The sequence below is a fragment of the Pseudonaja textilis genome, chromosome 1 (genome assembly GCF_049901715.1).
Source record: "Pseudonaja textilis isolate UNSWEBS1 chromosome 1, rPseTex1.2, whole genome shotgun sequence".
In the NCBI taxonomy this organism is placed as follows: Eukaryota; Metazoa; Chordata; class Lepidosauria; order Squamata; family Elapidae; genus Pseudonaja; species Pseudonaja textilis.
This window is the reverse complement of record NC_141990.1, coordinates 269,369,721-269,397,654: the sequence shown is the minus strand read 5'-3', so window position 1 is coordinate 269,397,654 and position 27,934 is coordinate 269,369,721. Positions and strand designations below refer to the sequence as shown.

At 38.4% G+C, this 27,934-nt stretch overlaps 2 protein-coding genes across 4 annotated transcripts in view; one reads left to right on the top strand and one right to left on the bottom strand.

Annotated features, from left to right (window-relative positions):
- The first annotated feature begins 142 nt into the window (after positions 1-142).
- Positions 143-27,543, top strand: TMEM62 (transmembrane protein 62). Of its 3 annotated transcripts, none has more exons than XM_026709416.2 (14): positions 143-564; positions 1,232-1,343; positions 3,063-3,200; positions 4,093-4,138; positions 5,497-5,638; positions 8,090-8,214; positions 8,936-9,058; positions 10,137-10,292; positions 13,716-13,875; positions 15,434-15,547; positions 19,400-19,484; positions 21,001-21,105; positions 23,117-23,235; positions 25,423-27,543. In XM_026709416.2, the coding sequence occupies exons 1-14, from the start codon at positions 376-378 to the stop codon at positions 25,747-25,749; spliced, it is 1,941 nt and encodes a 646-aa protein (XP_026565201.2). In that variant the 5' UTR covers positions 143-375; the 3' UTR covers positions 25,750-27,543. The 3 variants fall into 3 exon arrangements, with proteins under 3 accessions (XP_026565201.2, XP_087777889.1, XP_087777890.1); XM_087921763.1 differs by having other exon boundaries at positions 292-564; positions 1,219-1,343; XM_087921764.1 differs by having other exon boundaries at positions 435-609; positions 1,219-1,343.
- PTGR2 (prostaglandin reductase 2) overlaps positions 27,175-27,934 on the bottom strand; it is a 29,115-nt gene continuing 28,355 nt past the window's right edge. Inside the window, exon 10 of the mRNA XM_087921765.1 lies at positions 27,175-27,262. Within this exon, the coding sequence (XP_087777891.1) occupies positions 27,213-27,262 (50 nt within the window). The 3' untranslated portion in view covers positions 27,175-27,212. The remainder of the gene's footprint in view (positions 27,263-27,934) is intronic.

The window sequence follows — 27,934 nt, the reverse complement described above, 5'->3', positions numbered from 1 at the left end:
ATCACTAAGTGTTGTATCATATGACTCTTGATGAATGTATTTTATTTTTTCTTATGTACACTGAGAGCATATGCACCCCCTTGTGCGTCCAATCACACTTGGCCAATAAAGAATTCTATTCCGTTCTGTTTTACTCTATTCTGGGAGGAGCCTGAGATTCCCAGGCGATCTTAACCCTGTTAATAGATCACCCATATTTGGCATGCCGCTGCGGGGCGGGGACGGACGCCGCGAAGGGATTCTCCGTCCTCCAATAGAGACCCGAGAGGGGCGGGCTAATACAATCTGATTGGCATAGGAGCCCGCAGAGGAAGCGGGTGGCTGTGGCCTGTTGCCGGTGGAAGACTGGCACCGTTGATTCACGCCTGGCAGTGGATGTGGAAAAGCCGGTCGAAAATGCTGCGGTTGTTGGCTGGGCTGCTGGCGGTCACGTTGGTGACGGTGACAGTGTTAATGGATCGGTACAGTTTTGCGGGACCACAAAAGCCCCGGCTCCCACCTCGCCCTTTCACTTCCGAGCCGGCGCCCGGGGCGAAAGCTAACAACCTTTTCTGGATGATTCAGGCAAGTGGCGGCGTGGAAGCTTGCCGGGCTTTCCGGCTACAACGGGTAAAAGCAGCGGCATTGGTTTTTTTTTCAATTGCCCGGACCCGTTAGAAGCTACTCTGATTTTGATAGAGGGAATCATACATGACTAACCAAGATTACGTTCCAGTTTCAAGATAACGGTTTTCTCCTCCTCCGAGCTTTAGAAGACTAGAGGGGGAAATGGTAAAAGGAGAGGATAAAACGGAGAAAAACTATTGAGGAGTAACGAAAGAGTAGGAAATGGACTAGTTCCGATCAATAAAGAGGAAGTAATGTTTCCAATTTCCTGGATCGGGAGGACTTGAATAAGCTGTTCACGAACCGTAGTCAGAAAGGTTGTAACCTGTTTGGTGATACTGTGCATTTGTATTTTTGAGGAAGTGGGAAGGGAAAACCCTGAAGAATCGGCTGCTGACTTCTGTTCTGCTATACACTAGGTGAAAAGATGTGTGTTATTGTATGTTCAGGAAACTGAGTTATCTAAAAGGGCTAGTTGTGAAATTAAACTATTATTGTTTGGAATCGAGATTTTTTTTTCCAATTGACACTTTTTTTGTATACCTTTCTGGTACACAACTGTTTTTGTAAAGTGTTACAAGATAGCCTTATTTCTTTTTTTTTAAATGTCAGTCTGTTATTGTAGGTATCGGATCTGCATATCAGTAAGTTTGTGAGTCCCAGCCGAACTTCTGATTTTGAGAAGTTCTGTAAGGAAACAATTCCCATAATTCAACCTGCTGTTACATTAGTAACAGGTGAGTTATTTTTGTTTCATTTTTGTATTACACCCTGCCTAATTCTTTGGGAAATATGCTGCAGTGCTGGTTACTTGTCTGGTAGGATCACCTTTCAAATAAAAAAACAAAAAAAAGCTGTGCCACTGAAAAGGTTATTACATAAGTTCTGAGCATACCAGAAACAGTTCCTCTTCCTGCCACTTTTTGCATTTGCGTATTTGCTTTCTCTTACAGACAAAAGTAAATGTGCAGTTTATCTAGACTAAGTCATCTGATTACAATTAGGTAACATTGACAAATTTCAAAAAGTTAACCTGGGCTGTTGAACCAGCTTAGTTTTAGATGGGAAACCACAAGGAAAGTCCATGGCTCTAAGTCAGATTGAGTAGTTGAAGTAATATCTCTCAAAACTATATTAACATGTCAGCCCCATCAGGAGATTTTGTGCCTAAATACTTGTCTGAGAGCTCTGTTAAGATCCCTCACCCTCTGAAAGAGCCTGACTGGCACTAAATGAATTTTTTTTCAATCATCATATGCACAACAAAATGTCTTGCCTGGAGTGGAAAGCCTGGCTTGCATATTGAAGAGTTTGGACTTTTTTGTTTCTCCAATGGTGTTTATCATATTGTTTTATTGCTACTGATTGTGTGACATTCTGTATTCATCATTTATTGTACACTTAAATGCATATACACCTACAGACATGTTGAATGGCTGGTTAGAATTAATATTAGTTTATCTGAATTCTTCCAAGAAACAATCCATAGATATTATTATTTGCTGACCTTAGAAACAGAGTTAATCTAGTTAAGATTAGTGGACTGTTGTTAGTATGCTAATCTATATAGATATAGATAGATATAAATACTACATGCGGCTCATTAAGAAAAGAGATTGGCTAGTTGAAGGTCACTCACTAGCATTTCTTGATGATGTTGCAGTTTATTATAATAGGTAGATACAGTAGATACAGTAGATAATAGGTAGCCTTTTTTATAGTGTGGGAAGTCTATGAATATATTTCAAGCCACTTCTAAAGTATCTTTGGCAGCAGCTGGTAAGCTATCTCGGTTTGGATGACTGGTTAGACCACCGAACTGCATGCTCATCTACAGTGCAGTATGGCATTGTGCCTCATTCCTATATGGTTAATAGAATTTAAAATTAAAGGACTTTGTTCAGAGTCAACTTTGGGATAGGAGCCGATTAACAAGCTAAGCTGTCTTCTCTGCCTTGTTCTTCAGAAATCTTGCTCTGAACCAGATTCCCTGGTTTAGACAATGTCCTAATGAAAGCATTTATGTCATTATGATTTATTATGTTTACTGATAGGAAGAGTCAGGTGGTCTGCCCAAAGCAAAGTTTTGCAAATTTTGATATGCTATAGAGCAGGGGTAAAGAATTAATTTCCCCAAGAGACCACAGAAAAAAACTGGGACTGTTACATAGGGGTGCCACTGCTGCCCCCATTTCTCTGGCCACTGCCATGGGCCAGACGGGGGCAGCTAAAGGGCCACATGTGGCCTTTTACAATCCTATGTAAAAATGTGTAGAGCGCAAATACCGACAATTTCTGTACATTCAAAGGAAGCATACAGTTATAATAAGGTGATAATACATTGCAGTAGGTATCAAACCTGATTTCGAAATGGCTTGCTGTCACTGGCATTTGGTTTATTCTGCATTCTTCTATTATTCATTGGGTTCTGGAGCACTTCTCTATTCACTAAGCAGGTGACTTGACTGATGCCAAAACAAAGGATGGATTTGGGTCTGATCAGATTGAGGTGGAGTGGCAAACTTACCAGACAATCCTAAAAAGATCTAAGGTCATGGAAAAAACGAAATGGATAGATATCAAAGGAAATCACGGTAAGAGAGAAGCAAGACTTTACACTTATAATTCTAATTTTATGCTTATCATTAGGAAATGCTAGACTGTCATAACCCCTCGTGTAATGTGATGACCTGGGACAAGGCACAAAGGTCACACAGCCAGCTGAGAGTTCAAACTCCCCTTTAATGCTCCAAATTTCCCCCCAAATGCTCCCACGTTCTTGGCATGTCCCAGAGCAAAACATATGCGTGCACACATGGCAGCCTCTGGCTGTGCCCAGTCCAGCAAAGCAAAGAAACAGGGAAATGAGTCCACAAAACAAGAACAATGAATGAGTCCACAAACCAAGGATCAAACAATGAGTCCATAAAGTAAGGAACAAGGCACTGAGTCCACGAAGTAAGAAGCAAGCAATCCTGCATACTCCAAAAGTCTGTACCGGCACACCAAACTCTAGAAATTCAGTGTTTGTTCCCAACAAACGCCCCTCCCTGCAGCGTCCCCTCCTTAAATTTCAGTCCCCAGGTTTGTCTTATGTAGAAGGGCAGGGTATTATATAAATTATTTAAATCATTTATATACCATGACATATTTTTTTAAAAAGTCTGTAATCGCTTTGTCTGCAAAGTATAAGTATATATATATATATATATTTAAGGTAAGAGAATATTGTTTATTTATTTAGCTTTTGTGGTAATTTTATTTTGCCTATTCTTTTGTAAATTTCCTTAAATAATATAATTTTAGTTTTCCCAAAAAGCATCTTAGTCTTTGGTTTGTGCAATAAATCTTGCTTTCCTCCCTAGCCATCCTGCTTCTCTTTCAAGTTCACAATGCAATGATTTTTTTAAAAATAACTTAGACTATCTTTTTTATTCCTAGCTTTATCATGTAATTGGATTGAAATGTTTGCCATTTTCATTGCAGATACATTCAACATGCCTAGCCTGGAAAGTGTTCGTAATTACTACAGGTATGTTGACATTTAATGATGGTTTCAGCAATCCAGAATGATATATGGTGGATGGAAATTCCTATTTAAACAAGATTCATGTACCAAAATGTTGACTCTTAACGTATTTTATCAATTAAATATTTTAAGGCCAGTTATAGAGTTTTCCCTTCTATTCAATTGTGTCCAATTATGGGAGACTGCATGTAGTTTTCTTGACACTTTTTTTTTCAGAAGTGGTTTGCCATTGTCTGCTTCCTAAGGGGTGAGAAAGAATGATTAGCCAAGGTCACTCAACTGGCTTTCTAGCCTAGGACAGGACTAGAATCCAGATCTTCTGGTTTCTTCTGGCTTGATATCTTAACCCTGGTGATGCAGTGGTTAGAATGCAGTACTGCAGGCTACTTCTGCTGATTGCTGTCTGCGTGCAATTTGGCAGGTCATATCTCACCAGGCTCAAGGTTGACTCAGCCTTCCATCCTTCCGAGGTGGGTAAAATGAGGACCCAAGTTGTTGCAGACAATATTCTGACTCCCTAAACTGCTTAGAGAGGGCTGTAAAGCTTTGTGAAGCGGTATATAAGTAAGTGCTATTGCTAAATGCTATTAACCACTATACTAATCTGGATCTCCAATTATAGGTAATCAAGGCTTTATCTTACTGACTATATGTTGCTCTTGTCTCCTTTCTGGTGCTATTTGATAGCTGCATTTTTTCCTTCACTTTCTGAAGAAAGGAGTGAGAAAATTCAAGCTTTGAAATTTAAGTCGTATTATTATTATTATTATTATTATTTATACACAAAAAATAACAGTGCACACAGCAAACGAGATAACTATGCTGGGTTTTCGTATCACAAATGACTAGTCGAACACTTCCCAAGCGTTTAGAACTGCATGATATATTGGTGGATTATGCGAGGAGATCCCAGCAAGGTGGCCTTCTGCAGCTGACCAATGGTGATTTTGTCAGCACCAATCATTTACATGTGCTTGCCTAGGTCTTTAGGCACAGCACCCAGTGTGCCGAGTACCACTGGAACCACCTGCACTGGTTTATGCCAGAGTTTCTGTAGTTCGATTTTCAAGTTCTGATATCTGGTGATTTTTTCAAGTTGTTTCTCGTTGATTCTGCTGTCACCAGGTATGGCAATGTCGACGATCCACACTTTTTTCTTCTCCACAATCATGATATCTGGGGTGTTGTGTTCCAAAACTTTATCAGTCTGTATTCGGAAGTCCCACAGTAATTTTGCATTATTATTATTGTTGTTGTTGTTAAGTACAGAATGGTAGTGAACTTACTTACAAGCTTCTACTGTAACACATTTCTTCTTTCAATTAGAATTTTTCTTAAAATAAATCCTTTTTTTTGGTTAGGAAATATTCTGCATGGCAGAAAGATGGCTCCTTCCATTACGTTCATAAAACACCTTTTGGAAAATATTCTTTCATCTGTGCCGATGCAAGTCTTACTTCAGGCCCCAAGAAACCCTACAATTTCTTTGGGATATTAAATGCGGTAATGTTAGAAAAAAACAATGTTTTATCAAATCAAAAGATCAGAAAAAAATTGAGGCCAGTTGTGTGTCTTATATATGTTAACTATAGTGTCTGGATGAAGTGTGTGTATAGGTAGTCCTCAACTTACAACTATTTGTTTAGTGGTGTTCAAAATAGTGACAACAGGGGAAAAAGTGACTTATGACCATTTTTCACACTTATGACCATTGCAGCATCCCAATGGTCATGAGATCAAAATTCAGATGCTTGGCAACTGGTTCATATTATGACATTGCAGTGCCCAAAGGTCATGTGATCATCTTTTGTGACCTTCAATTGTGGTCATCAGTCAAGGATTCCCTGTATTCACCCACAGTACCTCTTCCTACGGGCAATACAGTCATTTATCAATGATGTTGATGTACCTCATGTCTCTGAACAGTGAGCATTTTCAAAGAGAGAGTGGATTTAGTTTCCTGTGGTGTGAGTTTTATATGCAGTTACCAAACCTTTTCGTGAGATTTAGTTTCCTATGGAACAAAGGACCAGTGGAGATTTAAGTAGCTTTGCAATAGTCTCTAGCAAAACAGCCTTATTATTGTTTCTTTGCAGACAGACCGCCATTGCATTTCATTAGCTGCAAAGGAAAAAAATCCTTAATTTGGTTCACACAACAATCTTCGGGAACAGCTAGGTTCTACAGGAAGGCCATCTAATTATCTGAAATTATTAGTTCTCTGTCAAGCTCAAGATTCTCTACTAAGTACTTCCTTAAGAGAATTTGTCAATGATAATCAGAAAAAGAATATTAAGATAATAAGTTGAGATTGGGTTTTTTAGAAATATTCTACTGTTGTCTCATGATGAAAATCAATGTGGTATAGAAGATTCTTTAGCTGCATTAGAAAGATCAAACTCAGTCCACAGTTCTGTCTGTATTCTAAGATCTAGACATAAAGCTTCTGTGGCATATATGCCTTTCCTTTGTTTACTTTGAAATATTGAAAGGCTGAGAGCCACTTATAGATCTAAAGATACCTCAAAATATAAAAATAAAAGAGACATAGTAGCACAATAATACTTTACAAATAACCATAATTCATAAAGTAAGGTAGCTAAATAAGTCTCTACCAAATGTATTTTATATTATAATACAGTGTTTTATAGATCTAAGCGTTCTTGTTCAGATCTCTACTAAATATGTTTTTGAACAGAAGTAAAGCTAAGAATTAAAGGATAATTTATTATATTAAATTATATAGTGAAAATATTTTAGCTGTCTATAATGTTTAGCATTGTCCTTATGCATAGAACTAATAGAAGATTTTGCTTAGAAACTCTTTGAGAATTTTCTGTGCTTGATATGCTAACATAGCATTATACAAATATGTTTTACTTCCCCGTTCCTTGGGATCAGGATGAATTGAATTCCCAAATCAACTTCAGTTCTGAACATCACATCGTTGTTTTAGTATATTTTAACAAATTACATTATTTTCTATTGATTTTTCCATCTTCCTATTTATATATTATCCAGAGTCACTTCAAGAGCATTGGGACAGATTCCAAAGCTCTAATAATTTGATTTTCTTTGTCTTCATTGAGTCACTGAAATTAACACACACATTTCAATTCAAGCCACTGTTTTTTTTATTTGTAATACTGTTCAAAAAATGAAAACCATAAGAAACCTTTTGGAGTATGTGTAATCCTTTGTTATTTACTGTGAGCTTTGGTATTTCACTTGAGCATGTTGGGTTTTCTTTTATTTTTTTTCCTGCATTCCCTCGGATGTCTTGACACCTATGTGAGAACTTGTTATTATTATTGCAGCATATATCTCCTTTGTGTGTTTGGGGAATATAAAAATAAAAACTTTTTTTTTTATTGTTAAATGGGAGCCGTTTGGAGATCTTTATTTTATTAGATTTGTGTGCTGCCCACTTCATCTAGAGCAAGGGTAACAAACTTGCTTTCATTGAGGGCAGCATCAGGGTTGAGTTTGACCTTGGAAGGGCTCCGGGTGTGTGGCCAGGGGGCATGACCAGCTCGACGTCACTCATGTCAGGGGTGCCTGTGGTGGCCTGAGTGGTCTGCCAGTGAAAATGGGCTCCTGAGCTCTGTTTTTGCCTGTGATGACCTCCTGCAAACCTCTGCCAGCAAAAATGGAGTTTGGAAGAGCTGCCCTCCCGAGCTCCATTTTTGCTGGCAGAGGCACCATGGGCTGGTCCTTCAATGTTTCCAGGGCAGCCCCACGGGCTAGATCTAAGCACCACGTGGGCCGGATCCAGCCCATGAGTTTTGAGTTTGACACCCCTGATCTGGGTGGCTTACAAACATTAAACTTTATTTGTAATCAGGACTTTAAAGATGCTCATGGCTTCCAGTACTGATATTGTGTTTAAAAACTGCATGTATGTGTCGACTGTTTTAAATTTAATATTAAAACTCTTACACTTTTTCATTTCAGAATAAAATGGAGGAGTTGTCTGCACTGATCTCAGAAAGCCATGACAGTAACCATACAATTTTGTTTGGTCATTACCCTACCTCATCAATCATCTCTGCATCTCCAGGAATACGAACGGCCATGCGGTACTATTTAAAAATAAATAAATCTGAAAATATATGAATTATTTACTTTATGCATTTTAAAGTAACTCATTCATTTTGTATTAAGGAATAATAAGAAATAATTATTGTTTAAATTACATTGTTAATTGGCTAGAAGCTAGTATTTCTAAAAAATAATAATTCTTTATGTTGCAATGCCCCTTCCTAAGTGAGCAAAAGGCATTAAGAAGATCCCCTTTCTCAGGAGATTCAGTGAACAAATCAAAACCATAGTCTCTTCTCCTGCTCATTTTACAGAGACTTATTCAACGGGTTACAAGGCAATGCAGACCAATTTGTCATTCCTCTGCTATCCTTTGACATCATCTCCTTCATAATTTATAATATTGCCAAGTTCTAAGCAATAATGTGCAAAACCTGCCCAGTATTGACTGCCAGATGAAGCTAGTCAATCTCGATATAGTTCAGTCTACACTGAGGGTATTACACCAAAGCTTTTTTGATGCCATTTTTTCTTTTCAGCTTTTTAGATAGCAGAGTATGAATTTTGGATTCCTTTATAGCTTTGAATTCCCATCTTTTAATTCTGTAGTTCTGCTCCTTTCAATAGTTAAACATTGTTTGTTTTATTATTATTATTATGGTTGCTAAGCTCCTGATTTTTTTTAGAATTTACAATGGTAAAAGTCCCAAGTAAAGAGATTGTATGCTATGCATTAATAATATATTTTGCTTTGATTAGTTCTGCCTTAGTTTATTTGTGTGGGCATTTCCATACATTGGGTGGCCTGGTGCCTGTCCTTCATACTCGTCATCCTGATGGGACTTTAGAACTGGAGTTGGGAGACTGGAAGACTAGTAGGAAGTAAGTAAATGTCCAATTCAAAGGCACTATTTATTTATTTTCTACTTTCTGTCATTTCTCAGTGCCTGGAAGCTATAGGGGCCTGAATGGGGGAGAACAATCAATGAATGGAGAAGAACCTCAGCAAGACAAGAGTGGTTGTGGGTGCAAGGGACTTCAGGATCCAGTTGTTTATCATTTTTTGTTCTGGATGGGGTTGCACTATCCCTGATAGGCCCAGTATGCAAACTGGACATTCTCCTGGACTCATGGCTCCTGCTTGAAGAGCAGGGGACAATCATGACTAGAGGGGCCTTTGAGTAACTTTGTGTTGTGCACCAGTTGCTCCCTTACCTGGATCATGAGGGATTGCACATGGTCATTCATGCCCTTATCATCTCTTGATTGGATTACCGCAACAAAGTCTACACGGGACTACCCTTGAAGAACATTCAGAAACTGTAGCAAGTGCAGAAAATGCAGCAGCATGCACAGTTCTGTAGGCCCCTAGGGTGGCACATATAACCCCCCTATTTCACAAGCTGGTTACCAGTTTGCTTTTGGGATCAGTTCAAGGTGTTAGTTATTACCTTTTGAGGAGCCATCTCACCCAAAGAGACTAACTCACCCCATTCATGCCAACAGAAGAGGTTTATTACGGACCCCGTCTGCAGGTCAAATGGGCAGGTCAAACAGAAGAGCCTTTTTCGCTGTGGTCCCTTCAGCACCACCAGAAGGGAAAACTTTCCCATCCTTTTGGCCTTCCAGAAGGGTATTAAAACATGGCTTTGCTAGCTAGTTTGGGACCATGAAGGTATGGGATGCTCACCACTGGTGGTGGCTAATGGGGTAAGATGACCTCATTCCTCTACCATCCATCTCTTGGTTCATGGGTTGCTGGGTCTTTTTAAAAATAATTTTAAAAAATTAACTGCTTTTCTATGTATCTTTTCATGATCTGTAAGCTGCCCAGAGTCACCTGATCAGGGAGATGGATGGCATATAAAATTAATAAGTAAATAAGTATCTTAATAATGGGCTTCTATTGTTTAAAATGTTCCTTGTTAACTAAAATATTGTTTTAATTGTTGAATGCCAGGTATCGGATTCTTGCTTTTGATCATGATCTCTTCAGTTTTGCTGACCTGAAATTTGAGGAATGGCCTGTAATTCTTATCACCAATCCTAAATCATACCTTTATAGTAGCTATGCTCATGAACCGCTACAGAGAATTCTTCATTCTACCCATATTAGGTAACTTACGTGTTTTGGAACATATGGAAATGTTATAGTAACATTAGCAATGATGTGGGAGCTAACCTGCCAGTCATCCTAGAGCCAGTCCAATTAATCACTCTTGCGGTTGCTTGCATCATCTTTGCTGCAAAGTCTAAATATCTTGGCCAACTTTCTTATTGCTTCTGTATTGCTTTTTTAAAAAATGTAAAAAATAGAGAAAGCATCGTAGCTCAAATTAGTATAGGACATATCATGGAGGATGGTGGGGGAGAGAAGGAATAGTTAAATCCTTTAGGCCCACAATTAATTCCTTGCATGCTTTGAATGATGAAAAAGACTGAAACAAGAGAGAAGTTTCTTCTGCAGCAACTTTGCTTTGTCAATGCTCTAGGAACCCATCTTTCTTCTGGCAAAATAATGGTAGTTACTTTGTCCAGCAACAAAATATCTGATTTTGGACAACATACTAAAAACATGCTAATAGCAAGCTAGACAGAATTAAACCATTATTATCACAAGATTATTGTGTTTTGCCTTGGCTGCGTTTTGGCTCATAGCCTGGATTGAAATGACTCACACAATTAAATAACAAGGTTGCTTAACACATATAAGCATGGGCGGTAGTTTATGCAACCTGATGTGCCCTGATTTGTTTTTCCATGTTTTATTGAATACAACATAATGATCTGGGTTTACACAGCATTTGAAGTAAAAAATAAATCCGGAGTCCTTGTTCTCTCTTGCACAAAACACACTGCAAAGAAGACAATTACTTGAATCAGAATCTGTAGTTAAGAATATAGTTAGATTCCGTTGGTGCTTACTTTTGACTGCAGAGGTTCGAATTGTAAAAGAAGGTGAACATTAGCAAAAATTCATCTAATTGGAAGGTAACCCTCTTACAAGGGTTGGCTCCTCATATATCACTTCTTTGGTTTCCAATTTTTTTTAAGAGCTGTAACCATCAGAGGAGAACACTGTAATTCCCCTTAGTCAAGTTTTTCATGACCAATTGTTCATGATTAATTTTCCCATGTTTTTCTTTTGTTGTACTTGTGTTTTGGTCTGTGACCGCAAATAAAGTACACTGCTCAAAAAAATAAAGAGAACACAAAAATAAGACATCCTAGATCTGAATGAATGAAATATTCTCATTAAATACTTTGTTCATTACATAGTTGAATGTTCTGACAACAAAATCACACAAAAATTATCAATGGAAATCAAATTTAGCAACCCATGGAGGTCTGGATTTGGAGTTACACTCAAAATTAAAGTGGAAAAAAACACTACAGGCTGATCCAACTTTGATGTAATGTCCATAAAACAAGTCAACAAATGAGGCTTAGTAGTGTGTGTGGCCTCCACGTGCCTGTATGACCTCCCTACAATGCCTGGGCATGCTCCTGATGAGGTGGCGGATGGTCTCCTGAGGGATCTCCTCCTATACCTGGACTAAAGCATCCCCCAACTCCTGGACAGTCTGTGGTGCAATGTGGTGTTGGTGGATGGGGTGAGACATGATGTCCCAGATGTGCTCAATTGGATTCAGGTCTGGGGAACGGGCGGGCCAGTCCATAGCATCAGTGCCTTCATCTTGCAGGAACTGCTGACACTCCAACCACATAAGGTCTAGCATTTCATGCATTAGGAGGAACCCAGGACTAACAGCACCAGCATATGGTCTCACAAGGGGTCTGAGGATCTCATCTCGGTACCTAATGGCAGTCAGGCTACCTCTGGCGAGCACATGGAGGGCTGTGCAGCCCCCTAAAGAAATGCCACCCCACACCATTACTGATCTACTGCCAAACCAGTCATGCTGGAGGATGTTGCAAGCAGCAGAACATTCTCCACGGCATCTCCAGACCCTGTCATGTCTGTCTCATGTGCTCAGTGTGAATCTGTTTTCATCTGTGAAGAGCACAGGGCGCCCGTGGCGAATTTGCCAATCTTGGTGTTCTCTGGCAAATGCCAAACGTCCTGCACCATGTTGGGCTGTAAGCACAACCCCTACCTGTGGACGTTGGGCCCTCATACCACCCTCATGGAGTCTGTTTCTGACCGTTTGAGCAGCCACATGCACATTTGTGGCCCGCTGGAGGTCATTTTGCAGGGCTCTGGCAGTGCTCCTCCTGTCCCTCCTTGCGCAAAGGCAGAGGTAGCAGTCCTGATGCTGGGTTGTTGCCCTCCTACGGCCTCTTCACATCTCCTGATGTACTGGCCTGTTTCCTAGTAGCGCCTCCATGCTCTGGACACTACTCTGACAGACACAGCAAACCTTCTTGCCACAGCTTGCATTGATGTGCCATCCTGGATGAGCTGCACTACCTGAGCCACTTGTGTGGGTTGTAGACTCTGTCTCATGCTACCACTAGAGTGAAAGCACCACCAGCATTCAAAAGTGACCAAACCATCAGCCAGAAAGCATAGGAACTGAGAAGTGGTCTGTGGTCACCATCTGCAGAACCATTCCTTTGTTGGGGATGTCTTGCTAACTGCCTATGCTTTCCACCTGTTGTCTGTTCCATTTGCACAACAGCATGTGAAATTGATTGTCAATCAGTGTTGCTACCTAAGTGGACAGTTTGATTTCACAGAAGTGTGATTGACTTGGAGTTACATTGTGTTGTTTAAGTGTTCCCTATATGTTTTTGAGCAGTGTATTATTATTATAATTCATCTAATTGGAAGATAACCCTCTTACAAAAGAAGTACTACCATTTGTATTGTTAATTCAGAGAGGAATGCCATAGAAATATGGTTCTTTTCATAGTGTATGACAATGTCTCCAACAATAATAAAATTTGAAATTATTTTTAATCACTTCATCTAACTGTCAGAATGTGCAGATTATACTAGTGCAGAATGTGCAGATTGTACTAGTAAACAATGGCTGGAAAAAATCCTGGAATTATGTTCCCCTGCATTCTTCTTTCATTGCACTGCTGTTTCTAATTACATTTTTATTTTATATTGGTTTTCCAAGCAATCATTCTACAAATTCTACCCTGTATTGATCACGGTCAAGACTATAATGAGATAGTAAATTATTGAAATACTTCAGTGAGGGTAGGTAATATGTGTTTCTCCCTATAGCATTACACTACATACTGTATAAACATAATGGTTTTTAAAGGAGCCACAGTGGTGCAGTGGTTATAGTGCAGTACTGCAGGCTATTTCTGCTGACTCTTGGCTGCTTGCAATTTGGTAGTTCAAATCTCACCAGGCTCAAGGTTGACTTGGCCTTCCATCCTTCCGAGGTGGGTAAAGTGAGCACCAAAAATTGTTAGGGGCAATATGCTGATTCTGTAAACCGCTTAGAGAGGGCTGTAAAGCACTGTGAAGCGGTATAGAAGTCGAAGTGCTATTGCTATCTGCTGTTAAGCATATCTGTGATATCATTAATAAATCCCATTATATTCTTGTACTTAGAATTTTGGCCTTCTCTCCTTCTCCTATCAAGTTTGTGAAGATCATGATTGATGACATTTATCTTGGAGATGCTGTTCAGGTGTCTGGACCTCTCTATGTCCTGAAATGGTCCCCCAAAAACTACAGTCAAGGATTTCACCAGATAGCTGTAACTGTGAAGGTGAGAGTTTTCTGCTACTGTTCATCATTCTGTCATATGTTTACTGAAAAATGCATTTGGCAAAATCTCTGCTTATCCGTGATTATTCAATAAGTAACCTTGGAGATATTACCATCTTCCAGCCTCTCTAAGCAGGAGTAGTAGACGTAGTATAAGGATAGGTATGTTTCAACAGCATGGTATCTATAGATACCAATATATCCAGAGATGCCTCTAAATACTCACCAGGCTCCATAGCCAACCTCATTTTTTTAAAAAAAAATATTTTAATATGAAAAATTAAATGGGAAGCTAGCATGCTGCAGAGCATCCATCTCAAACATTATACTCTGTTTCCAAAATAAAAATATCCCCAATATATTGAAGAGTTTTCTCAGAAGTCTGGGTGTTGCAAAAAAGGAGGAGGAAGAAGGAGGAAGGGATAGAAGAAGGAAATTCATGTGGGAAGATGATAGCAGCTTTTCACTAGTAATAACATTTAGACTTCTGTATCACTTCATAGTGCTTTACAGCACTCTCTGAGGGGTTTACAAATGACAGCATATTGCCCCCAACAACCTGGGTTCTCATTTTACCAACATCAGAAAGATGGAAGGCTGAATCAACCTTGAGCCGGTCAGGATCGAACTCCAGGCAGTTGGCAGGGTTTAATTGCAATACTGCATTCTTATTGCACCACCATGGCTCTTTCTGGTAAAGGATGTTTTCTGACTAGGCAATCCCACCTTAGCAGGCATTTTATAATGTACTTTCAAATGATTCTACTACCCCAAACAGTTGGGGAACCTGCCATTCTGGTAAAAGAATAAGAAATATAAACAATGAAATAAACAAAATTAAAAAAATGTCTGGCATTGTCTCAATTACTTGGCAGCACAGTTAAATAGTGAAAGATAGACTGGGTCAACCATTCAATGATATGACCAAAATTAAATGGTACAGTAAAGATGTCTAGAAAATACAGTATTTAAGCAGCTAATAACAAGAACCTTAAGTATGCAAGTCTGCCATTAGAATATACCTTAGTTGTTAAACTGGATATTTTATTAATAGCAATTAGTTGCTTTCCTATTATACCATATCATGTATAATAGGTGTGAAGTGCACAAATTGAATAGAGGCATGCAGAAAAACTTTTTTTTGGGGGGGGTGTTATTTGGATATTTTAGAAATATTTTAGAAAAATAGGTAGTGAAGCCAATCCAGTCATTTTCAAAGGAAGTAAGGTGGGCAGATTATTGGACGAGAGGGTGGTGCTGAGAAGGTTGGCAGGCATGTCATAGGATCATCAGGGACTGTATGAGTTTATGGGAATAAGAGAAGGCACTGCTAGAATAGGAGCTCATTGGGTTAATGGTTCGATTAACACCAGATCTATGGGAATAGGAGGACTGGAAACCAGGTTTGCACAAAATGACTGATTGATTTAACAGAAATCTCCCCTTTGGGTGGGGAGGCATAGTGGTGGTGGTGGTGATGGGGATGTTAAACAAAAAACAAGAAAAATGGAGCATAGTACTGAAAAGTTCAATAATCCTTGTTTTGGTCCTGTTTTCAGGATATCAGTGGTAGAAGTGCCACTCAGCTTCATACATTTGCTATGCAGGAAAGCCTTTCTCTTAAATTTGATCTTTTGGCATCTTGGCTTCTTCTTACTGACCACTATATATGGGTAAGTATTCTTTCAGATAAGCGGTGAACAAGGATGGACAGATGGATACATGGATATACAGGTAGAATAGAATGGAGTGGAGTGGAGAATGGAGTGGAGTGGAGTGGAGTGGAGTGGAGTGGAGTAGAGTAGAGTAGAGTAGAGTAGAGTAGAGTAGAGTAGAGTAGAATAGAATAGAATAGAATAGAATAGAATAGAATAGAATAGAATAGAATAGAATAGAATACTTTATTGGCCAAGTGTGATTGGACACACCAGGAATTTGTCTTGGTGTAAATTACTCTCAGTATACATAAAAGAAAAGATACATTCGTCAAGTCGAGACTCCTAGGGTACGACACTTAATGATAGTCATAGGGTACAATAAGCAATCGAATCATACTAGGAAACAGTCAATATAAATCCTAAGTATACAAGGGCCAAAGTTAGTCATACAGTCACAAGTGGGAGGGGATTGGGGATAAGGAGTGATGAGAAGATTAACAGTAATAGTAGTGCAGACTTTGTAATAGTTGAACAGTGTTAAGAGAATTATTTGTTTATCAGAGTGACAGCTTTCGGGAAAAAAATCTGTTCTTGTGTCTAGTTGTTCTGCAGTTCTCTATAGTGTCATTTTCAGGGTAGGAGTTGAAACAGTTTATGTCCAGGATGTGAGGGGTCTGTAAATATTTTCAGAGCCTTCTTTTTGACTCGTGAAGTATTCAGGTCCTTGATTGAGGGCAGGTTGGTAGTAATCATTTTTTTCTGCTGTCCTAATTAACTGTCTGAAGCCTGTGTCTGTCTTGTTGGGTTGCAGAACCAAACCAGACAGTTATAGAGGTGCAGATGATAGACTCAATAATTCCTCTGTGGAACTGTTTCATTTAAAGACTACATCAATTTCTTTATCAACTGTGACCCAAAAGATAATGAAATCGGGCACAGTTCACTTAACCACCTTGCTTAGCAATAGAAACTCTAGTCCTGACGATGGCGGAAAAAGATGGGCGGGTTGATTTGCATTGGCAAAATATGTACAGTATGTGGTGCACTGGAAACAAGCTTCCTCTCACCTTCTACCCCTGAGACCCTCTAGGGTGGAGTTGTGGACAAGCACAGTGCAGCTCTCACTCCACATATATAGCAGCTTGGGAGCAAAACCTGATGGGTCCAGTGAAAGCTGAGCGGCAATGGGAGAAAGTGAGAAAGGAAGATCGGAGAAGGCAGGTGTAATGGGAGTTGTGTTGGAAGAAGTCAGGTGTAATGGAATTTATTTATTTACTTTTTTGTAAAAGTTATTGGCCTCCCTTCTTATGTCAAAGTTACTCTGGGAGGCTTAAAAGATAAAAACTACATAAATTAAAAACATAAATACTTTAGTACAAAAAATCAACTACTATAGTGCAAGATGAGGGCAAGTGTAGTATGGGGGAGGAGGTAGGATGTGTTAATAGATCAACTACACCCACTCAGCTGCTTCCCCATTAGGGCCTGAACTAATTCTTATTTGGATGGATTTTGTCTCTGAATGGAAATGGGGAGTGTTCTGTAACCTGTACAGATGCAGATAGATAAACTCCACAAAACAGCCATAACAAAGTACTTTTATTTGTTCATCAGGTATCCTCATAACTCACATTTGTGATGAAGTTCTTCTTTAATGACCAATCCTTTGCATATCTGTCTTGTAGGTAAAAAGATGGTGTATCTCCTATCCTTTTTCTCCCACCTCGTAACGATAGAAGTAGAAGAGTTACCACAAGTCCATGAGTTCAGCCAAGAGTGAGGAAAACTCCCCCAACTCATCGAGGGTCAATTCAGTAACCAATTAGGATGTGGTCACGTGACATGGACTGCATTTCCCAGGATACCTTAACTACATTTACCATGATGCATTCCCTTAAGGGGACAGCTCACAATTGCTACCAAACTATCCAAATCCCATTAACTTTAAACTGTCTGGACAGCACACTCCCCGCCTGGAATTGTAAATTCCACTATTAAAGGAAGAAAAAAAAATTAACTATAAATTAAAATAGCAGTAGGCAGTAATACTAACTGAATAGCATATAACTATATAACTAAGAAAAACAGTAAACATTAATAAAGCATCAAACAAAGCAAAGCATGCAAAGCTTGAGGTTCAATCTTCAAGTTCGGCGGCCTTTTAGGGTATACAGGTACTCTTGGTGGCAAAGGTGAAAGTCTTGTGGTTGCTTCTGGCGGCCTTTTAGGGTTGGAATGGTACTTTTGCTTCCACGGTGTCATTGGGAAGGTGTTGGAAAGGGTGTTGCGTAGGCATATGCCTGTATAGAGCGTCTTAGTGGACGTCTGGTGGTTGCTGGCAGCTGTTTAGGGTGTCCTAGCAAAAGTGTACTGATTGCCGGCAGCCTTTTAGGCTGCAACGGCATTCTTGGTTTTTATGGTGCTAAAGGGCATCAGGAGGCAGTTGAAATGGATGGTACTAAGGCATTTGTCTGGGTTGGAGCCTGCATCTGATCATCACTGACAATTCCTACGATCCCCCATCCTAGTGGAGATTTGATGGCCACTGGGCTGTCTACAGGGCCGCCGACTGAGAGAAAGGCATGTGGGGCATTATTTCCCAGCAAGAGTAGGATCTCAGCCTCCGAATCTAGAGCGGGAAAGTGATGAACCAGTTGCTGTAGGTGAGGCATACTACTAATGACCTCAGGTGTTGCGATATCACTGCGGTCGTTTGGTACCCCATTGCATTCAAACACGGGCAGCAGTGGGAACCGGGAACTTCCATCCAATGACTCTGTGCAGAGTCCAATAGCTCTCCTCCCCGCCATGCTTCTTGGTCCATGTTGATACAGTGAAGGCAAGTTCGTCCTGTTGCACTTCAAAGAGGTCGAAGAATGCAGGTCTGGCCAGGATGCAGGTGCTTTGAGTGTCTATCCACATGTACATTTTCACGGCATCTTCAGGGCGTCCTTCAGAGATCAAGGCAAGCCAGTCCTGGTACATCCTTTGGCTGTTCACCGCTATGTAAGGAAGTTGGAAAAGTCCTCTAGTTTTTGGCTTTCGTGGATGGCGATACACGGGAAACTGTAAAGTCATTCTAGGAGTGAGTATTCCATCAATGTGTCTTTGCCATATTTCCAGTTCAAAGCATCCCACGCTCATTTTAGAGCGGTGTCTGGGTCGTTAAGTAAGCCTGTGTAAATGTGTTTCACCATGTAGCTAGACCGTGGTCCTAGCCATGCCAACAGAAATTTAAGTTCTTCACCGGGAAGCAGCTGTTCGCTTTGGGCGGTGCTCGTGAAAATAGACTTCCATAGTAGGTATTCTCTGCCTGACTTGCCGTTGAATTTGTACACACTGCTGGCTGCTAAGTCTAACCTTCCATACCTTAGTGATGGTTCTGTTACTTCTCTGTGAGGGCAAGTCATCTCTTTGTATGCCATCATCGTAGGCGTGGCGTTCTGGCTCGAGGGCATGTGTTGTGGACGGTACATGGCTCACCAGAGAGTACTTTATGAGGAGGTCGGTATTGCCCCCCACATATGTAGGTAGTACCTTTTGAGGTTGGTGTAGGTTCCGCATTGTGCGTCAGAGTTGTTTAGCGGTTGTGGTGAGAACTCTGCCTAGTGGCAGTCCGTTTCTATGGTGACGAGGAATGCAAGGTATCTTAATTGCTCACTTCCTGCTGTACATAGGAACAGAAAGGGAAGGAGAGAGACAAAAAAGGCAAACCCTCTCCATTTCTAGGAAATTCTTTGTGGTACAGGAGAGAAGGAGCTTCTGTTCATATATTTCTTAATAATAGAGAAAGTTAGTTAATAGTAGCTAACCTTTTTATTTTTCCATTTTCAAAATATATCATACTGCTTTTGACTTTTTTTTCAGGTACGAACGTTCTTTGTATTAACAATTATATTTCAAGTTGCTTTGCTGATTATTTTCCGGTTTCGAGCAAAACCTAAATTTAAAAGTAAGAGCAATTATGCTGATCCTTTTTCCTTTTCTCTCCTCTCCACTTCATTTTTCTTCTTTCAAACATCATGGAATGTTGAAAAGAAATTATGGAAGAGAGTCTCAATTCTCTCAGTAGTTGTCCAGATTAAGTCTCTGAAGACCGTACAGAAAGAACCTAAAGTTACTCTCATGGGAAAAACCAACAAAAGAAAGAACTAGCTCAGTAACAGGCTAGATTCAACTGGAGGCTGCAGAGAAAAATACAACAGAGAAAAATTCACAATGCCTCCTACTCAGAGAGATAGTTGGGCAGTGACTGAGATTATTGCTCTTTAAGTCTTGTCTGCTCCCCTGCCCCCGGTCATTTGTCCAAAAGAGTATGTAATCTGCCCTATGTTTCACAGGGCAACATGCACGCAAACACAGAAAGTCCTGGCAGGAAGAGAAAAACACAGACACAGAGACACAGCATATTACTTAGTTACAGAGAAGAAAACATAGACCCCTCTGTATTTGGCAACTGTTGATAAAGAATTGCAGAAGCCATGCTCCGCCTATTTGCCATACTATGTTTTATATATATAATTTTCCAAGTCAATTTCTATTTGAAACTCTCACTGGTCTTAGTTGTCATTGAGGATCTTTTAATTTGCCTAGAGCCGATTATAAGATCAGTAATGGTGTCAGTAACATTGGTGTACTTGGTTGAAATGAAATTATGTTTTTGAAAAATTGACCCATGCCTATATCAGTCCCTACATTGCCCAAATATGGAAGATAGATATTGGTTATAAGATGTACTCAGCTAGCCTCCTTTGTATTTCCAGAATTTTGCTCCAGCAAAATTTGGGTAACATGACGATGGGACAAACATCAGCAGGTCATTTGTGACTACTTCATAGCTACAGTATTATCTCATATAGTTTGATGTTTTCTAATAAGAATATTCTTAGAAAACTGATGACACCATTTGAGTTGGGCTAGCTTTTAATCACATAAAGTAGCTATTAGATTCCAGTATCAGAATAGAGGTTCATTTTGAAATATTAGAATAAATATTAGGATTTCTCTTATTTTTATTTGTGATATGTTTGTGGCATTCACATCTAAATATTTAAAAACTTAAGTGAGGGCGGTTGTACATCTTGAATTGATTTAGACAAATGTATTTAAGATGTTTTATTATTATAATTTGTTAGATTTCTATATACATTTTCTTTAGGAATTCAAAGCAATGTATGTTGCACTCCTCTAATTTTTCCTCACAATAATCTATATAAGGTTAACTGAATTGAGAGTGATTGCTCCAAAATCACTTGAATACCTGTTGTGGCTAAGAATAGACTTAAACCAGATTGTCTCTAATTCTAGTCCAATACTGTACTTTCTAGATTCTAGAACAAGTGGAACACTGGTTCTAATCTAACTTTTCACTAGCTGTTGATGATGAGTTACTTTCTAAAATTGTGACCTGGTATGTTTTCAGCAGCAGCAAGCAATAATTTTGAACTGAGATTATGTTACTCTTTCAGAACCTCTGGGTGTGGCCGTAGGAACCTCTTTTTCTCTTCATATCCTGAGCAAAATAGATTTGTTCTTCTACTCGTTTCTGGTGCTGAATTTATATACTGTTCTAGGTAAGTCCACAGAATGTGAAAAGTAGTTTATTAATTTCTGAAGGCTTTATTGCAAAACATTTTAATAGGGTTCTAAATGAAAAAAATAATGAATTCTTACAAATATAACCATTTGAACCATGTATTGGCATAATTTAGATTTTAAAAAATCCAAACCCTTCATAGATTTTTTTAAAAGCAGGAAAATCTCCTTGTAGTAGAACTCAGCTTCTGATAATTTCATGGACACATAATGTACAGTAGTCCTCGACTTACAACCAGAATTGAGCCCAACATTTCTATTGCTAAGCAAGGCAGTTGTTAAATGAGCTTGGCCCCATTTTACAACCTTGTCACAGTTCTTAAGTAAATCACTGCAGCCATTAAGTTAGTCACACGGTTGTAAAGTCATCCCCATTGACTTTGCCTGTCGCAAAAGTTGATTACTCTGGGATGCTGCACCAGTCATAAATACTGTATGAGTCAGTTGCCAGGCATCTGAATTTTGACCACGTGACCATTGGAACATTGCAATGGTCGTAAGTGTGAAAAACGGTCATGTCACTTTTTCCAGTGCTGTTGTAACTTTGAACTGTCACAAAAAGAACTGTTGTAAGTCGAGGACTACCTGTAGACTATGTGTAATAGATTGTTTTCTTGATTGCAGTATAGAAACAGTTTGCTCTTGCCTTTTCCCAGGATAGTTTTTCAGCTTCTCAGTGTAGCTTGTAGTCCTGTGATTTTCTGAAAGCCCTCCATTCAAGAACTGACTAGACTTGCTCATGCTTAACTGATACATATGAGATGGATTTCTTAGGCACTACATACCAAGATGAACAAAAAATGGTGAGCTTTGTATGTAGTGGCTTGCCAAGGATTCCAGTGTATAGAATTATTGAGAAGCATACACAGGTAGTCCTACATGTACGACTTATTTAATTTAATAACCAGTTCAAGGTATGACAATGCTAAAAAGTGACTGATGACTGACTGGTCCTTGCACTTACAACCATTGCAGCTTCCCTGCAGTCACTTGATTTGCTTAATGACCATGGTGATCTGCTTAACCACCATGACAACAAATTCATAAAATTGCATACAACTTACTTAACAATCATATTGCTTGGCTATGGTCCCAATTTTGATCATAAATTGAGGACTGTCCCTTGTCAGGACTTGCACTTATAAAAAAGCAACATCGCTCCAAACTAAGATGTTTCTGATAATTTTGCTCAAATCTTCACTCTTTATATTTTCCAATATTACTGTTTGCTGCTTATGATGCAGCTTCTAATGCATTTTTATTTTATTTTAATGTATCTGTTTTTTATTGGCCACTGAGTCCATGACAGAAGTGATGGCCAAACCCACATTTCTTAATCACATCTATTTTTTGGAAGGTAGCATCTCTTTAAAAATGCCTGTTTTGGGAGTAAAAGTTACATTTTAAAGTATTTGTACTTTGATTTCTCTTACAAAAGGCAAAGAAATAATAAGATATAAAAATTAGAATCCTTTATGTCTAATTTAAAATATCTTACTAAACAAATACATACCTATTCCAACATTATTCCAACATTAACAATTATGTGGAAAGTTAAATTTGTTCTGAAGAAATTGAATACATCTGAATAGTCTACTAAATGTACTACTGGAAGCTTGTTATAATTATATTAACAAGCAACGCTCTCTCTTGTAACTCATTTAACTATTGGAAAAAAAGATCAGAAGATCTTTCACATCACAATAATTACAATAATCTGGTTGATTTGGTTCTGGTTTAACTTGTTGAACAAACCATTCCCATTGGGGTTTAAAAACCATAGTTTATAATATTGTGACCAAAGCATAGTTTGATATGTGAATTAATTAACTGAATAGATAATACTGATCAAATGGCATTATTTATAGGAGTTTGTTACTTGCACGGATCTTTTTGTCCTAGTAATTATTAGCAAGGGTTTCAAACTGGAAAAATATTTATTTAATGCTGTGGATATGCTTAATATAATACCATTTTTCTTCCTATCAGGACCCTGGTTCATTGGTGAGCTTATAGATGACCATGTGGGTGTCTGCTTTTCCTTTGGGTTAATTGTTAATGGCCAGTTCTTTGAAGGCGTCTCAACCTTCGCTGTTGGAATTTTACAGGTAGGACTCTCGGCATAGTTTTTTAAAACAATCTTCTGATCTTTTTTTCCAATAGTTAAATGAGTTACAAGATTAAAAAAAAAAAACTTAGAGAGAGCATTGCTTGTTAATATAATTATAACAAGCTTCCAGTAGTACATTTAGTAGACTATTCAGATGTATACAATTTCTTCAGAACAAATTTAACTTTCCACGTAATTGTTAATGTTGGAATAATGTTGGAATAGGTATGTATTTGTTTAGAACTTATGCCTCCCTCCCTCTCCTGCCTTTTGACAGTAAGATTCCCATGGCACTTATTTATGAAAACAATTTATTTATTTACAAAAAAATAACTCACACAAAAACCATAATGACAAACAAAAGAACTGAGACCTATATTACAAATATTTATAGCATGTCGGGTAAAGCCAAGTATTGGGCAAAATAAAAACATTTTCGCAATTCACCAATAGTTAAAAGAGGGAGCCAATAAACCTACCAAGGAAGGCCACTGTAGTAAGTCTTGCTATTTCTGTCCAAGACTCTTTCCTGTGTCCCTGCTAACCCACTTGTGGATGCAAATGACAGCCCCATCTTAGTAAAAAGCAGGTCAAGTGTAAGTAGCCAAGCATACTACAGAGGAGGGGGAAGGCAGCTTTGTCAAGGGGGCAGGGTAAATGGGAAATGAAAGGCAATTGTTTGGCGCCCCACACCTCTCCAGGCTGTGCTTCTTGTAATGCTGAAAAAGGAGACACACTTTCAAATAATTTGGCCCCAGTTCTTATAGGATTTTCTAATCTCCTGCACTTCAAGACCTATCCACAGATCAGTCACTGAAGTTCAGGTAAGGTCATAAATAAATGTGAAATGGGCCTGATTGTTGCAGCTTCACACAAGATAAAGTTTTGAACATTTGTCACAGCAGTTCCAGAGACAGCATTTTATGGACATCTACTTGAAGTAAATTTGCTTGAGGCTTGATCTGCTTTTTCCATTTTATCTCATATGAAGAACTGTTGATACTGCTGAGGTTCTATTTTGAAATTGAATTTCTGTATATTAAGCCAATTTTCTGTATTTTCCCACTGGAGAAACCTTTTGTAATTGCAGATTTTACTTGACTTGGGGACAGCTATAACCTCATTGCTTTGAGGTTAATTGTAAGTCATTTTGAGGGGTCATTGGTGCTCTCTCAGCTTGGTTGTTTTCTTGCAGATGTTTCATCACCCCAAACAAGGAAACATCGTAACAAGACATTACCTAGTTTGGATAATGAACTGTCTACAAGAAAACAACCAAGCTCAGAAAGCACCAAGGATCTCTCATTTCAATCCCCCACCCCCGAAACTCAGCAACTTTAAGATGTGAGGATTTCAACTCCCAGAATTGAAGTCCACAGCCGCACATCTTAAAGTAGCCAAGTTTGAAAAACACTGATGTAGGCTAGTTTCCTGTCATGGGCCCACAGCACCCTCACCATATCAGGGGTGTCAAACATGATGCATCAGGGTTTTCCCCCCCTTCACTAAACTGGGTGTGGGCGTGGCCAGCGCATGACCCTTCCGGCCTATGGGCTGGGAGTTTGACAGCCCTGCTCTACATGTTTGTAGTGATTAATGGAACTTCCTGCTGAAAAATATGAATGAGCTTCTCTTTCACAAGTATTTTTAATTCCCCACTATTTGACAATAAATTCATCAATTTTTAAAATATGTGATCAATGGTTTTCAGAGTGTGTTAAATCCACAAATGTTCCCCCACCCAAGTGTGTAACATATATTGTTTTATTAATATGCGAGGGTATAATTGTTTAAAAATTGTTGCTTTTCGGCTTATTGTAAGCTTCTGAAGTTCATAGTGTACAAAACTGAAAGATGAAATTTAGGTAGGGCAATGTTTTAAAGTGTTCCAGGAAGAAAGTGGCTATTTGTTGTCACATTTGCTAGTTTTCTTAGTTATCAGCTTACTATAGCTAAATGAAACCTAGCTATAAGAGGCTGAGATGTCAGTCATGCAAGGAAAACCAGACAGGGAACATGGCCAGATGATCTAATTCTACTTCATTGTAAAGTTACAGTCATTCCTATATACCATTACAGATATACTATATGTGCATTTTATTTATGGATTCATGTGCCAGGTGTTTGGAATAATTTTATGTATTTCTATTTCTGCATGTGCTCTGAGAATGTTTTTGTTTGATAGGTGTTATTTTTCAACCTACCACTGATGGCGTACACATGTTGGTGCCTATTGCTGCGTTGCCAAGGCCAATGTTTTCGTTCTCATCTGTATCTTACCAAACCATATTGGACTGTGCCCATCCATTTAACAATGTTACTTCTATTTTTCTGGCAAGTCTTTTCCTGTTACTTCATACTGAAGGCATATGGAACTCTTTCTTTTTTTCTTTCTCCAATAAAAACTGGGGTTGTTGCACTAACCCTCTTCCTGGTCTACAGAATTTGGGCAATGGAATCTATTTTGCTGAGAACCTTTATGATAGATATAAAGAACTACCAAACTTCCTGATGTTTCCTTTTTTCAGGAGCCTGAAGTATACATTCACTTAAACTGTTAAGTGACAAAGCTGTGAACTACTTCCCGTCTGTATGTCTTATGTTCTGATCACATAGACAATTAATTATGAAGGTTCAGGATTGCTATGAAACTTCTGTAATAAAACGTTTAGAAAAAAGTGACACTATTTGCCTCAGGAACTGCTTTCTTTTATATTTATATTAATACTCACTGATTTTGACATCATGCTGTTTTAATGCTTGACAAAATTTATGAATGGACTATTGTAATGCTTTGTAATTGTTTCTACTTTTGTGTTTCTTTATGAGATGATTTACCTAAACATGGGATATTTGCCTTTTTCTGAATAGTAACTTACACAGCCCTAATTGAAGGCCTGTTAAGTCATGTCAATCACCTTTGTCCACTTTCCTTTTCAAGCCCAGTCATTTCCCCAACTCCAGCCTCCATTTTTAAAAAATGTTTTTCAAACTATCCTGGTTTTAACAAAAGTTCTGTAGTTTTTGTTTATATATATATTGTACTGTAACAGATTTGATGACAAGAAAAATGTTGAGTACTTTCGATATTATTTATAAGAGAGTCCGTAATGTTCGAGTTGTTAATATGATGCCCAAATGATTGCAACAGCGGTGCCCATTAAGACTCGTAATCAGAGTTAGTGAAAGGTATTTCCTTTGCTTTAGGAAACTTCTCTCTACTTTCCAACTGTTTTCAGAGTCAGAGTATGCTGTACAAACTTGGCCATGTGGCTTATAAACTGAATTAAAATCAAAGTGTTCTATTTTGATTTAGCATATTGTATGAACTTAACAAAAAGTGGGATTGTTTTCAAATAATTAATGCTTAAACAAACCATACATATAAAGGCCATGGTTCAATATATGAATTCAGATGAAAATGAAAATGTTTGTGCCTTCTGCACGCTTGCATATGGAAGATAGATTTATGTTAAATTCCTGGTGGTTTCCTCTAGAAATTTCAGATAGGCAAGAATCCACTAAAATGCACAAAATTTCTTGTAAAGCTTTCTGGATTATTGCCAGTATTAATGTTGCATATATATCACTTAACAGATCTAGTCTATTAGCAATCAGTTGCTATGGAATATTGCTGATTTTCTTGGTCCATGATTATTATGCTGAATGAGATCACAATGAGATTGAAATAAACAGTGTTCATCACTTTTGTCATGCAGGAACTGAGATAATCAGTAAAAAAAAATAGAATGTGCTACATCTTGTTAAAATAATGAATGTGAAAAATACAGTTAACTGTATCCTGTACTTATATGAAAATGGGTCAATTATAGAACTACACATGTGAAATGAGCACCTACTGACAATGGCTAAACCTTGTAGAAGTCTGTCTCTAAATGTCCAATACAATTTATCTTATGCCATAATCAATAACTGACCTAATGTTTTTCAGCTTCCAGGATTCACAGCTTATGATTAGGATGGGTATGGCTGATGAGTCAAGCCACAGCATGTTTGTATGTTTACTGAAAATAATCCAAGAGATGTAGTTATAAGACTCTATATAATCTTGCACATGATATGGCTGGAAGTATGTATATGTATTGTAAAAGAGTGCCTCCGTCATTTTTTCTTCTAATGCACATGCAAAAATATATATAAGTGTTATCTCTGGTTTGTGCCCCATTGTTAATAACGTACGGGTTGAGTCTGCATATACATTGCACTTTTATTTCTTTTTATTCAATATTTTTTCAAATTCCGTAATTTGTCTCTGTTGTAATAAAATGCTTTTGTGTACTATTTATTCCAATCTTGTATTTGCTAACATTTTTCCGTCTTACCTGAAAATGTTAACGTGTTGATTGACACATACAACCATTCTCATGTCTACTTAAAAGTAATTTGTATAGAATTCACTAGGAGTTGATTCAGATAAGTATGTAAGAATTGCGGGGTAAAAAATTCCTACTGAAGTACAGGTAGTCCTTGAGTTACAAAAGTTCATTTAGTGATTGTTCAAAGTTACAACGGCACTGAAAAAAATTACATATGACCATTTTTCACCACTTTTGACTGCTGAGCAGCTCCATGGTTATGTGATCAAAATTCAGATGCTTGACAACCAATTCATATTTATGATGGTTAGAGAGTCCTGGAGTCATGTGATTAACTTTTACAACCTTCTAACACAAAAA

What these genes read in the sequence shown, in the direction of transcription:
- TMEM62 (XM_026709416.2), top strand. Translation starts at nt 376, where the DNA reads ATGTGGAAAAGCCGGTCGAAAATGCTGCGGTTGTTGGCTGGGCTGCTG. An exon ending in AGATATCAAAGGAAATCACG is followed by an intron (nt 3,201 to 4,092) that starts GTAAGAGAGAAG and finishes TTTTCATTGCAG; the next exon opens with ATACATTCAACATGCCTAGC. An exon ending in TTACTGACCACTATATATGG is followed by an intron (nt 15,548 to 19,399) that starts GTAAGTATTCTT and finishes CTTTTTTTTCAG; the next exon opens with GTACGAACGTTCTTTGTATT.